Genomic DNA, 14,971 nt, shown 5'->3' with positions numbered 1-14,971 from the left:
AAGATGGTAGGGAGAGAGAAACAGCAGAAGGGACAGAAAAACCTATTTCTGAAAAGTTAGTCCAAGCTAGTCAATAGGTAATTCTTCACTTGCAAATGTCTCCTGTTCTTACCCTGTACCACACTGGGGCATAGTAAGCTATGAGTCAGTGGCTTTATATGTTGTTCCTTAACATGCTGTAGGCACTAAGCAGTGCCATACAATCATGGTTATTCATGAGAGGAATACAAGAAAAGCATGACTATCCTCAAACATGACTTTGGGATTACAGTGCCAAAGAGTAAGAAGGAAGAATCTGAGACCAGATACCACTTCATTTCTGCGGTTTTAGAGAGTGCTACGATTCAATGGGGACGGTGTACAGTCTTGGTATTCTTTGCTGAATCCACTCACTGCCTCAGGCCACCAGACACAGGACATGCTGTCACATCCCTCTCTCATCATACACAATGTGAACGTTATCGATTAGACCAGACAATGTCTGTCTGAACGTGACCGGTAACAGAACATGGCTCTCGGTTCTTCCCAGGACATCTTACGAAGAACATCTCAGGACTTTACAGCATACCTTTCTCCCCAACAAATGGCAGCGACCAGGTGAAAACATCCATGAAATTTGGGAGCCAGTACGGATGCGGGGAGCAGTTGAACTGCCTGATGTTCATCACATTGTTCTCGTACTTCAGCACCGCAGCTAGGGCAGAAACAGCACAAAAGGACGTCACAGTCAGCACACGGCTCTGTCCTTATACATGGCTTTAGCTGAGGAAGAAAACTCAAAACCATGAGTAGAAATCACCTCATAGGCCCTGATTTCCTGAATTGTGGACCTAAGCCTAGCTTCTTAGAGGATGCTACTATGTGGGCAATGTGTTAATTTGAAATGACATTATCATTTGGAAAATGTTTCTGTAATGTAGTTAAGCAATTACCAGGAATCAGATCAAGAGCCTCCTGTAGCCAGGAACATTCTAGTCTTATTACCTTATGATAAGAAAAAGGTGGCAAGGCTGAGTTGTCTAACATAATTTAGTAAGCTCCCTAGGTACTGGAATTTGAGCTGCCCCCCCCTCTCCAAAAGCATACTTCTTCATAGCAACCACACTAGTTATATCAATCAACATAAGCACGTAAGATACTTGGATTTAATGCCTTGACTTCTAAATAGGATGTGGCAGCAAAGATGCCTGCTTCTCCCTGCCCTGTGTGGTATCTGTGGGCTACATAGACTCTCACATGAGCATGCCTACTCCTCCTTCTAACTGAAGATGGAAATCCATGTGCCAGACCTGGTCAATCCATGCACGGCAAGCAGGGGTCTGTGAGCATTTTCCGTGACAGTGGAGCCACGTGCTTCAGTGGCGACCCCAGCTTATGGATCAACAATATTACCTTATAAGACAGTCAGACTGAATTTACACCTGCCTTTCCTACACATTGACCTTTACGGTCACTACCTGAAAAGATCTAGAACAAATACATTTCCTCCTAAATGATAGGCCTTTAATAATGATGGCGTCTCATTTCTAACCTGCTTGAATTATACAAGACTTCATTTTTTATTATCGTTCTCCAGCATCAGCGGTGTGTAATGAGTAGCTCCTGAGTAAGGTAGAATGGGCTAGTTACACTGACTGGGTAAACATACAGAAAGTTGTTTTATTACTTTGTATTTTTCCACTGACTTATATATGAGGAGTATGTTATAGTGTGTGATTATAGATAACAGAATAAAAGCCTTTAATATCTATTAAATGCCTTTCTGGAGCTTGAGCTTTCATGGCAATGGAGAGCCTCTTGTGCAATGCTGTCTTTAACATAACAAAGTTTTCAAAACTGATCCTTCATCTGGACTGTTTTCTGTCTCTGAAATCTACGCCCTTCCCACAGCTCAGCGAAGCCCAAACACTATGCCCTCAGTGGAGCCCTTTCTGGCTCCCTTTAGTGGAGCCCTTTCTGGTTCCCTTTGGTAGACAGATCATCTTCCTTCTTTGAACTGGGTGGCACACTTGTCAGAGAACTTTGATCAGGGTTCATACATGTACGTGCTTAGCTTCTCGCCCCTTTGTAGAAGGACAAGGTATCATAAAACAGGCTCCGGGTTTTTGTGTCTCCTGTGCCAACTCAGACTAAATCTGAGAGGCTGAGACAGATCCTGCTATCCCCCTAAGTATTCTTTCAAGCAAGTGACCCCCTCATCCCTATGGCCTCTTTCACATAAGACACTTCTTGTTACTTTTCACCCTGTGTATCCTGGATCTGGATGCAAACCAGTCAGCCAATGTCTCTGAAACTGCGACTCAGGACTGCTGTAATCTTTTAGATAGCCTTGACCAGTGTCCAAGTCCAGGAAAGAAACATCTTATGTACTGATTTGCCTACTCTAAGCATTAAGCTGCATTCTGAGTATGCTGGTGTTTTTAGCAACTTGCAGTTAGTTCATACTTGTGCTCAATGAGGCTTTTGCTTTGAATTATAGACCTTGTTGATTAATGTGGCTCCAGAAAACATAGAATCAGGCACTTTGGGAACATGGATGGTACAGTCAGCAGAGATCGAGAGAAAATAGGAATTCTCTTCATTCTGCACATAGTTCTGAAAATTGTGTTTGGCATTATTCTATTATTTATGAGAAATGCCATTTGACAAAACAAAACAAAATAAACCCATAAAAACACCTTGACAAATTACCATATCAGCACTTAGATCTTCAGGGCAAAGTATTTCTAGTGTCTGACATTAGTTATCTGAGCAAAAGAGTTTTAGAATTTGTTACCATTGTATTTGCTTTTATATCTTCAAAAGAATCTTTTTTTTTCCTTTTTTATTTATTTATTTATTTATTTATTTTTTAATACTTTTTTATTAATTTATACATATTACATCTCAGTTGTTAGCCCATCCCATGTATCCTCCCATCCCTCCCTTCCTCCCACTTCCCCCCCCTACTCCCCTCCCCTATGTCTGTGTCTGAGGGGGATCTCCTCCCCCTGAATATGCTCATACGGTATCAAGTCTCTCCTTGGTGACCTATTATCTTTCCTCTGAGTGCCACCAGGCATCTCCATCCAAGGGACATGATCAAATATGGGGCACCAGAGTTTGTGTGAGAGTTAGATCTTCTTCTCCACTCAACAGTGGAGAATGTCCATCGGCTAGTCCGGGTAGGGGTTCAAGGTTTTTACTGCCTATTTTTTCCTTGGCTGTTGCCACAGTTTGCGGAGGACCCCAGGGCCCAGACTCGCCTGTAGTTTTCCAGGACCCACTGGATCCTTCCATTTCCTCTTTCTCCCAGGCTTCTCACACCTAAAGTTTCAATAGGATGTCCTCCCCTCTTACCCATTATTCTGGTAGGTACAGTTTTTCATGGGGACGTACACCTTGGGCTAGTGTCTCGATATAAGTGAGTATATACCATTTAGCTCTTTTTGCTTCTGTGTGAACTCACTCATTATGACAATTTCTAGTTCAATCCATTTGTCCACAAATTTTGGAAATTCCTTGTTTTTAATAGCTGAGTAGTATTCCATAGTGTAAATGTACCACAGTTTCTTTATCCATTCTTCTGTTGAGGGACACGTAGGTTGTTTCCAAGTTCTGGCTATTATGAATAAGGCAGCTATGAACATGGTTGAGCATATGTCCCTGTTGTGTGGTAGTACATCCTCTGGGTATATTCCAAGGACTGGGAAAAGATCATCATTGACTCTTCATCTGACAAAGGTCTAATATCCAAAATATATAAAGAACTTAAGAAATTAAACACCACCAAACCAAATAACCCAATAGAGAAATGGGGCGCAGAGCTAAACAGAGAATTCTCAACAGAGGAATATCAAATGGCTGAGAAACACTTAAAGAAATGCTCGACCTCCTTAGTCATCAGAGAAATGCAAATCAAAACGACACTGAGATTCCATCTTACACCCATCAGAATGGCTAAGATCAATAACTCAACTGACACCTCATGCTGGCGAGGGTGTGGAGAAAGAGGAACACTCCTGCATTGCTGGTGGGAATGCAAACTAGTACAACCACTTTGGAAAGCTATCTGGTGCTTTCTCAGAAAAATGGGAATAGGGCTTCCTCAAGACCCAGCTATTCAAAAGAATCTTTTAAGGCTCACACACACACACACACACACACACACACACACACACACACACACACACACACACGCCTCATGTGTGCCCTTATCTGAAGACAGAGCAACTGCAGTGGACAAATGGAGTAACTTGCTCAGATCATGTAATCAGCAACTGACACATCTCACCCCCTTTCTATTTAGCTTTTCCTGACAGTAAACCTATGCCTTTCCCACTATTCCCTGCTGGCCTTCATAAACTGTACATGCATGGATGCTGTCCTAGCTGTGATACCAATTTAACTTTGGATGTGGTATTCATATTCAAAGATGGTTCAACTTTTGCCAGAGCACATGCTAACGTGAAATAGGATGCAAGTTCACCAAGGCTGCCCTGTTGAGTGATTTAAAGAGAAGTGTTCTGCAGAGCAGCGAGGTAAAAAACAATTTACTTGTTTCAATATCAGCTCACCACAGCTTCCTTTGGTACTTCCTGTGAAACTAATGCTGCTTACTGTGTTTATTAATGATGGGAAGGATACATTTCCACAGAAGTTACACTTAGCTTCAAGGCACAGCTGGCACTCGGTTTGGACCTTTACACATATAATCACAGGTCATAATGTTTTACTGAAGTGTTCTCATTTCTCTTTGAGAATAAGCAGAGGTGAAGTAAGTTACCCATCTGCACTTTCAAACTGGCAAATGTCAACCTTGGCCCAAGTACAAGTCATCTATGTAGTGTACACACATGGACCATGATAACACAGAACATTCAGTATCTATCCAAGTTTGCACAGGCTCCTCTTCCACCTACATTACTCTCTCTAAAGACAAGCAGAAGTCTGGAGGCCACGTGCCTACACAGCTTGTATATTCTGTAACTATTACTTAGGACACTCAGGGCCACTTAAAATCCCTAGGTCAGATCTCAGTTTCCTTACCTTAATATGTGGGCTCACCTAGAACAGTGCTTCTCAACTTTCCTAATGTGCACCCCTTTAATACAGGTCCTCATGCTATGGTGACCCCCGACCATAACATTATGCCATTGCAACTTTATAACTATACTTTTGCTATTGTTATGAATCATAATGTAAATATTTGATATGCAGGTTATCTGCAATGAGAACCCATGGGGGACATAACCTAGAGCTTGAGAATTGCTGATGTAGAAAATTTATATGACCCCATTCCCACTTCAGTGGAATTAACAAACTTTCAGAAGAAAAACCTCATTATTAACACAGTGACTGATCAATGTTCTCGGTAATTCTATAGGCTATTATTAACTGGGCTTCTCCTTACTTTCTGCATAAAGATGAATCTTTAACTTAAAATGCAGAACCACAGTAGGTATTCTTTTCTCCGGTGACATGATGTATTTGTGTAAGAATCCTTCGAACAATCCCACATTTATAAGCTACTCATGTAGTTGAGTGTTTTTGCACAGTAACTATACATCATCACAGTGCATAAAAAATAAACCAAATTAGTCTGAAGCATCTATATTCATGAAATTCACAGTTAACATTTCCTCTTCTACATCGCACATCTTCCTTCCTTGACACCTGCCCTAACACTGCAGGTTCCTCTGCACCCCAGTGCAGGAAACATAACACAGATGACTGTATTTCCACAAAAATCGGAGAACATTTGCTGTGACTTTCAAAAGAAACGAACAACCACAACAAAAATTAAAACTGTCTTGTCTACCAACCAAGAGTGTCTCTATTCCACTGGTAATGTCCTAAGGCCTCACATCACTCATACTCTTCCCAGAGGGATACAGAGACACTGGGACACATTTGTGGGCTGTACGTTACTCACAGTGATCTACCCCAGCCCAGACAGCACAGAAACAAAGGGCTCTCTCTCTGAAGTGGCAGGTGTGAAAATCTGCCAGAAGAGACCCTGATGCAATAAAAGAATCCTAATCCTGTTCATTTGGAGGCTGCACTGCTCATTCTTCTTGTGATGTCAGAGCAAATCATTTCAGAATTATGCAATTACTTGTTCAAAATCATTTTCACTGTAACCACAGGACTACATCTTCAAAGGCATGTTTCTGTATATCTAAGATGAGTCTTGATAGCCTACGACCATATAGTGGGGGAGGAGGTCCCCCTCAGGCATGGACCTAGGGGAGGGGAATAGGGTGAAAGCGGGAGGGAGGGAGGAATGGGAGGATACAAGTGATGGGATAACAATTGAGTTGTAATCTGAATAAATTAATAAAATTAAAAATTTAAAAATATAAATAAATAAATAAAATGAAATAAAATAAAATAAAATGGCAATGAAGGGCCCAGTTCTTTTTATGAAATGGACACTAGTACTTATTTATTTATTGCAATTCTGATACAAGGCAAAACTCTACTATTGAGCTCTATCTTAAATCCTCTTATATTTAGTAGCATCACTGGCAAGGAACACAGCCATTACATCATGCTGATGCTGTGTCCTGCCATGCACTAAATCTCTGGACCTTAGTCACATCCCTAAAACCAAGAAGTTTCTGTGATTTAAAAAATTTTAAGGCATACACATAAACATCATTTAATAAGATAATAAACATTGTCACCATTATTCCCCATCACTATTAAGAGCCAGAGAAGCTGATAATGAGGCAAGAATACATGGCAGGACAGGAGAACCCAGAGGGAGATGCCCCACATGCCTAGGCTTCTAACACTAATCTTGTTGTAAGGTAGGGAAGAGTAAAAATCAAACATGGAGACAACCTGAATTTTATTCTTTTTCTCACCCTTCTTAACATCTTTCATTTCCTTCTCTGTAACTGGTCATCTAGTTCCATCATAAGGAGACTAGAAGAGGGAAGAGAAAGCAATAAAAGTGTGAAAGATACAAATGGGGGCACTCTGGAAGTACAATCACCATCATCTATCCAGAAATAGCAAAAAAAAAAAAAATGCATAATAGATGCAGGATGTGATTTCCTTCCAAGTTTTCCACCCACAGACGCTCTAGCAGAAAAACTAGCATCACCATGTTCCTTTTGCAAACTCCCACCTTCACAGAAGGAGGCAAAAAGGCTTGAAGGAAAAGGTCTTGAGGCCAGAGCAGTGTGCTTGGAATACTGCCTTGCCATAGTGTATGCCTGTGCAGGATGCAACAGGCAAGAAGTTTTGGACCCTGGCAGAAATAGTGTGTATTTTCTCTTAATGATTACTTTCAGGAGATATGATTCTTACTTACTGTCATATAAATATATGTATGCATAGTCTATATATACACACTTTCCACACTATACTACTACGCTCTATATGAACAGATTCCATGGTCTGTTGCATTCTAACCTTGACTCTACACCTCACACACACTTAGGTGCAAAATGCGTGCCCAACTCATTTGCCAGGATAGATATCAAGCCTTCATCTCCAGGTGTTTTTGCCATAGTGATGCCTTTAGTATGTGATACTGAGCTGTGTACCATGTGATCTGGTACCAGATACAGAGTTCTTCACACTCCTATGCAGTGAATGAGACTATTATTGGCCATAAACAGTATGCATTATTTGATATGTGGTCATGATTTTGTGAACAGTGAACTTTGCTACATACTTATGGGATGTAGCATGTTTTCAGAAACATATACACAACATGGCTTCCTGTCATGAGGCAAATTGATCATCAACCTACTGAGCTATTTATTATCATTACTTTTGTGTGGTTAGAGATCTAAACTCCACTATAAGTATCAGGCGCACATACAGGCCATATACAGTCCTGTGCACCCATGCTTTAGTCTTTGTAATCACTAGATGGGAATACATTTGTAACCTTCATATAGCTACTATTTGTATCTGTTCACCCGTCATGGATTATATTATTTGACACAATGAAAGAAGAAGTATGTACCAGATGCACAAGCATCTTAAGACTCCAATGTGTACATGCATGCACGCATCTGGGTGTATGATTTTCTTCTTTCTTTTTCTGTTGATTCTGACACAGCCTGAGCTTTGCACATGCTGTGCACACACCCTACTGCTGTGCTACCAACCAGTCCCTTGCTGTTTTTAAGTTTTTGATTTCTGACACAGGTCTAGTGCAGGCTGGACTTCTAATTTGCTTGGTGGCTCAGGCAGGCCTCAAATGTGAGAATCTTCTGCCTCAGCTCCTGTGGTTTACTTTTAAAGCACAGTACTAGCCAATCCTAAGCATGGTGATTATTTAGATACAGAATTTTGGGTAATGTAGTGGAAGAAAGAGTGATGGGAAGGACAAGGATGTATTCATCCTTTTTTCCCTGTTCTTTTTTTTTTTTAATTTTATTAATTTATTCAGATTACACCTCGACTGTTTTCCCATCACTTGTATCCTCCCGTTCCTCCCTCCCTCCCGCTTTCACCCTATTCTCCTCCCCTAGGTTTAAGACCAAGGGAGACCTCCTCCCCCTCTATATGGTCATAGGCTAACAAGTCTCATCTTGGTAGCCTGCTTATTCTTTCTTTGAGTGCCATCAGGCCTCCTCACCAAGGGGAGGTGGTCAAATATGGGGCACCATCCTTTTTACACATGCATATCGTGTTTGGTATGAGTCAATACACAGTTGTGTTGAAGAAAAGATCAAGGAAACAGAAAATGGAAAGCAAAGGGGAGAAACAGCAGGAAAAGGAAAGTAGGTAAAAGACAAAAGATATTTTCCAAATTACAGTAAAACCAGAACTGATTATATATGAACAGACATATATAGGGTGGAGGTGGGAACTGGGAAAGAGGCAGCATGTTACCTCAGAAATAAAGTAAGATACAGGGACTTAATAGTGACTCAGAACCAAGGGTGTCATAACAGTAAGAACCAGGCCACCACAAGCCCCTGCTCAAGACTGCCCTGCAATGGCATACAGATAACTCTCCACTGTGCATGGCTACTTTACAACACATGTCCATATATCTACAATCCATATTATTTTTCAAGCAATTTCATGCAAGACTAAGTAACACTGTCTGGGGAAAGGCCAAGAGGCTCTCATGGTCTACAGTTTTCAGGTAATGAATTCCAAGTGACCAACCATCCATTGATTTGATATTGCTACCCCTGTTTTCTCTGTTAAATGCTGTGTGCAGATTCCTAGATTAGTAGGTTTCAGTCCAGTGTAATAATCTAATCAATCACTGGACCGATTCAAAATGCATGTCAGTGTGCCAGAATACAATCCCAGTTGTTCTTTTACAATTCACACACACAAAAAAGCATTCGGTAGTGAATGTGTGCAAAGGATATAGGATTTGGCATGATGGAGAAGAGGCATGGCAACTCAATAAAATATAAAGAAAATAAAATTTTAAATCAGTAAAAACAAAACCAAGATTTGGGCAGAATGGATAATGTTACTTACCCTAAGACACCCTTTCCCACTTTATTTCTTTTAAGTAATGGATTGTTAATAAAATGTATTCATATTGCTTATTATTCTCCTAGTGGGGATATTTAAAAATATTTTTTAAATTGTTAAGAAGCTGCTGAAATGGCTCAGTGTTTAAGAGCACTGGCTGATCCAGAGGACCTGGGTTCGGTTCCCAGTGCCACACAGCAGCTCACAATCTTCTATTCCTTGAGATCTGGTGGTGGCCTTTCTTGGCCTTCTTGGGTACTGCATGTACATGGTGTAGAGACATATAGTAAGGCAGGACACAAGTATACATAAAATTAAACATAAAGGAGTAAAAATATCTTAAGAAATTGTTAAATTAGCTCACAGCACAGTATGTTTCTTTAATGAGCTTTCATAAAAACTTCCTTTCACACAACCTCGAAGAGTGATATTCAGTACATTTCCTAAGCAATGAGCAATAAAAAGCCAGTCTCTTACTTGTGCTATCACTGTGCTGAAAGTTTGTAATTACCTGACTGACTAAATTCATTAAGTAGTGGTGCTTTTTATAAAAGTGGGAATGCTGCTACAGCAAAGACACAGGAGTTCTATATGGATTGATTCAACTACAATACAGAGTAGAGGCTGGTGAGATGGCTTAGCAGGCAGAGTGCTAGCATGCAGGCGTGATCACTTGAGTTCAGTGTTCAGGTCCCACAAGGTGACAGGAGACGAATGACTCCCGAGAGCTTTCCTCTGACCTCCACAGGCATCCTGTGGCAAATGCACACTTGCAGTTGCACACACCTACATATACAATTAATTAATTGAAACCTATTGTGGGAGTACTTAAAATTATTAAATATTAGTGTGTGATTTTCTATGCTACATCTTTCTCACATGTGAAATGTTTACACAGATGCCAGTGAATTCCTGTCTGAAATGACCCTTTAAAACAACTGACTTCCAAGGATGATATACACACAGCAGAGCTGAATAAATACAAGGAAGGGTATCAATCCTCCAAGGGACACACTTAGAATGAGAGATAGATTACTAATCTCAGCAAAAGAGTATAAACAGTATCCCCACACCAAGCTCACAATCATGCAATGTCCAGCTGCATAATGCTTAGACAGTCTTAAAGAGGCAAGAATCGACTTTCATTCCAAAAGCTTTCTTACTAAAGCACAGCCAGCATCATAATAGAGGTTTGGGTTAGGAGGCAGATCCTGGGACACTGCCCTGAGGACTCTGACATAAACTAGCCATGGCAGGAGAGTAGGACGGGCTCCAAAATCAACCCACTGAGTTTCAACTCCTCATTATTCTGAGAGCTTCCACGACCCGGGGGCAAGTGTTCCATCCCTTGCCTTCTCTTGCCTCCTCCAGTGCACTTTTACTCTTTAGTTTCTGAAATCAACAAAGACATCAAGACTATAAGGTGATTAATTTATAAGGATGGAAAGATTAAATGAGTTTATAGACAGTGTTTAGAATGGTGTTATGATTGCATGTGGCTGCAGAAAGAAACCTAATAACATGTATAACATACTATGAGCACCGAAGTGAAACACCTAGTTTTCATATGTACTACCTACTTTAGTCTATAGGCATAAATATCCAGTGACATCACACTAGGTGGCTGTGGTAAGGCAAATGGGAACCATTACAGTGGGATTCCTGCCAAGGATGAAGCGCTGAGCGGCAGCGAACAGTCACACGCTGCTAAATGCCCCAAGGTAGATCCTCATCTTTTCACCTTACAGGAGCGATGCATCAGAAGCGCAATCAATTTTGAAATTTCCTTAGACTTACATGTCTACATAAACTTTTTAGTACCTTAAACTGGTAACAAAAGCATTTTTAATGTTAGTTTAAAGGGTTTTATTCTGTTTCTGACTTGTTTTTTCATTAAGGCTTACATTCCGGGTTCTCAGGAAGCCACAGATTTAAGAAGCATTGTAAGCGATTATTTTCTAATGTGTATGATTCTATCATGATTTTAAGGGCTCAAGAATGAAAAAGAATGCTTATTCAATAAATGTAAAAAGAAACTATTTGAAACAGAGTGCCGTAAATTGTTTTGCTTCATCCCTCAAATAAAATGTAATGAGAACAATAAAGTTTCTCTTTAACACATTATTTATATAAAAAGGTATGTATATATGTGTACTCATTATATACATATACATGTATGTAGTATACAACAAGTTATATACATTATATATTATATATCACTACTAAGAAAATTTATTAAACATATTTTGTGTTTGAGACGAAAATCTAAAATGGCAGCAAAACTCAGTAGCTGAGAACAGCCATGAAAATGGCAATCAGATCAGTAGAATGTTAAAAGGCTTAAGGAAGAAATGTGTGTATATGTGTGTACATACATATACATATATATGTTACTCATTATATATATATATGTGTATATATATATATATATATATATATATATATATATATATAGTGTGTGTGTGTGTGTGTGTGTGTGTCTGTGTGTGTGTGTGTGTCTGTGTGTATGTCTGTGTGTGTTAACATTACGGCCTGTGAGCTCAGTGACTGGTACGTACACTGATATATGTCTATACATGTTTCATACATGTACTCTCCCACCTATCCTAGAACACATCAAAACTAGAGAAATGGTCCGGTGAGGACACCTCTTTAACCTACCTTAGATTCTGCAGAAGCACATTTAAAGACAGAAGTTTCCCTGTAGAGAGTCTAATCTATAAGGGCAGACACACCTGAAGAATCCAAAGGACCTGCCGATTTTTATCAAGGTATAAGACAGAGTTTGTTTCTTTTCTCAGAGGTTCATCCCAGTATTCGGTCAAAGTGAACTGTCCAAAGCCACCATTCGTAGCTGGTACAGTTTTGTTGTTGTTGTTGTTGTTGTTGTTGTTTTTGTTTTTTTAAGTCACAAATGATTTTGCCTTTAACAGTATTTTCTTGAGTTAAACTATCCTGTCTTCATGGAGTAATTTTCACTTTCCCAACTTGCTTTTCTCTTCCTTATAGATCTTCTCAAACACACTTAAATCTTTATTGAAAGATGTATTTAATCATGTTTCCCATGCTAACAGGCCAGAAAACACATAAGGGCCAAGACCATGCCTAACACATGCTCCAAATACCCTGTAGCATGGTGTATTAAATGTACATGTAGTAAATTACTGATATAAACTTGTTTTATGTTGGAAATTAGATATGGTTGGTCATTTTTACGGGTAGCAGGTTATTTTTTAAATTGAGGCTATCATGATTGCATTTTCTTCTGTTTGGTATATTTGAGTATAAGAAAATAACCTTTACTTTAGGCTACAGAGTCACATAAAACCGTTAAATATGCGAAGTACTCACTGGGCAAATATCTAACTACAGCTTGGAAAGAGTATCCACAGAGCTAACAGTAGGAATGGCAAATGAGCTAACCCTGGGCCAGTCCTGTCAGGGTGCTATAGGACAATATATTACTACTAATTTCTATGAAGAACAAGTACCAATAAATGTATATATTGGGTGTCTATTATGTACATGGTATTGATGGTTAATTTCAATTGTCAACTTGATAAGATATGGAATCAGCTAAGAGATGGGTTCCAAGCACATCTATGGTGATTATATTTATTATGTTAACTGAGATGGGTTGCCTGGCCCATTGTACATCATATCATTTCTTGGGCAGAGGATGCTGGGATGTATTAAAAGGAGAAAGTGACGTGAGCATAATAATTCATTAATCTCTGCTTCTCCACTGCTGATGCAATGCTAGTTCGTACCTTCAGCTCCTGCTCCTGTCACTTCCTGAACATGCTGGACTGTAGCTTTGAACTGTGAGCCAAGAATGATGCTTTCTCCTTTAAGGTGTTTTTGTCAGGATATTTTTATCACAGTGATAGGATAGGCATGGTAGCGAAACAAAGGCATAAAACTTGGCTGCACAATGCACATTACAAAGTGTTAATTTGGCTGGTAACTGAAATACATGAGAAAGCTATCTAGAAGAAAAAAGTAAGAGATCTATATAAGAGGTTACAATTGGAATCACATATTCAGAGACAAATCTTCATGAAATGCACATTGTGCTCTTATGGGTGTATCTAACCTATTTAAGTAGATAGGGGTATAAACAAATTATTTTAGATGGGAAGAGATATGTGGCTAGATGCAAACTTGAAATCTGTTCAGGGCAGTAAGTTGAAAAACTGTTCAAGTTTGCTTTTACAGGTTATACAAAAGGAGGGAAATAATTTGTGTATTCTAAATAATATGTGGTGAAACTGCAATTGAAATGGCAGCATGTGAGAAGCCGTGCACTAACATGTGGCACGATGGAACATGATGGTAACATGAAAAGCCGATGGACATTTTGTGCTGCAGAGCACATAACCCCAAAGCAATCCCATTCACTATTTACAAAAGATAACTTCTTCCTTCACTTTACAGAGCTGTCACTGCCTATCCAATAAATGTAAATGAGCTTGTAGTGGGGTGGGACAATTGTGATCTAAACTTCCATCTCTGGCCCTCGGCATGTCACAAGAGCTATCAGAGTGAGGGGAGAAGAGATGCAGGGGGATGGGTGAGAAAGTAACTGTGTTAAGGCAGACAGGAAAGGACAGGCACTAGCTGAGTTAATGCAGGAGACAGCAAATGATGAGGTATTCAGTCCCACTTGCCAAATGCTGATCAACCACAGGCAAGAAGAAACTACTAATGGGAACGAATGCATGTTAAATACATATCTGATCACAGCTGGCATCAGTTTTAAAGCTGCATGATAAACCTATTATTCTAATACTTGCACTCAGCCTGACAGGGTCACTTCTATCTGATTTTGCAGGCACTCCATTAACTACAGTGTAACTAATGATCTTTGTGGTCATCATCTCTACCAAATGTTAACTCAACAGAATCCTATTCTTCCATTGACTGTGTTGTGGAGGAGAGTCCTGCAACTCAGTTTTATTGCGTGGCTTTAAAAAATTCTAGTTAACATTGATTTTATTCAAATCAAGCAATGTGCACTGTAGCAGCAAATAATTGACGCCCACTCCTATATACTGTACAAGCTGTCAGCATAATAGCTTTAAAGTGCTTCAGAAACCTGACACAAAAGGCTTTTGACATTATGTTCCAACTGAAGAATATACCTTCCCTTTTTCTTGTAGTCTCTCTTTTCTCTTGAGAGAATTTCTGCCTTATGAAAAGGCTCCAAATGCAAACAGTTCTGTCCTCTTCCTGAAGGACTGTGGCTTACCCACAGCAAGAGATCAGAGCTAGAGAGCAACAGGAATCTGAAAGACAGCACAGCAGCACCTTCTGTGCTCAAGTCCCTGGCTTGTCGCACTGGAACCACGCACCAAGGGCAACATTGCCGGTGTGTAAGAAGCGGTTATCTGCACCCGGAAATGGAGCTACACAAAGAATGAGCAGTGTCTGAGGACATTATGGGATGAAATACCATTTGCCTTCATTTTTAATGGGTTGGGTTTTATTTAACTGTCATAAAGCACCTAAGAACAGTCTTGTG

The 14,971-nt window shown here is 39.9% G+C and overlaps 1 protein-coding gene and 1 long non-coding RNA gene across 6 annotated transcripts in view; one reads left to right on the top strand and one right to left on the bottom strand.

Annotated features, from left to right (window-relative positions):
- The window catches only part of PPP3CA (protein phosphatase 3 catalytic subunit alpha), a 278,323-nt gene that overhangs the window by 32,966 nt on the left and 230,386 nt on the right, over nt 1-14,971 (bottom strand). For all 5 annotated transcript variants that reach the window (XM_084756053.1, XM_084756054.1, XM_084756056.1 and 2 more), the window contains one exon: nt 569-694. In XM_084756053.1, coding sequence (XP_084612179.1) covers nt 569-694 — 126 coding nt within the window. The remainder of the gene's footprint in view (nt 1-568; nt 695-14,971) is intronic.
- LOC311582790 overlaps nt 1-14,971 on the top strand; it is a 50,342-nt gene that overhangs the window by 30,292 nt on the left and 5,079 nt on the right. The gene's annotated exons all lie outside the window — the stretch shown is intronic.

This window comes from Acomys minous, assembly GCF_964271855.1.
Source record: "Acomys minous genome assembly, chromosome: 14".
Lineage (NCBI taxonomy): Eukaryota > Metazoa > Chordata > Mammalia > Rodentia > Muridae > Acomys > Acomys minous.
The sequence above is the reverse complement of the archived record's forward strand: the minus strand, read 5'-3'. Positions and strand labels throughout refer to the sequence as shown.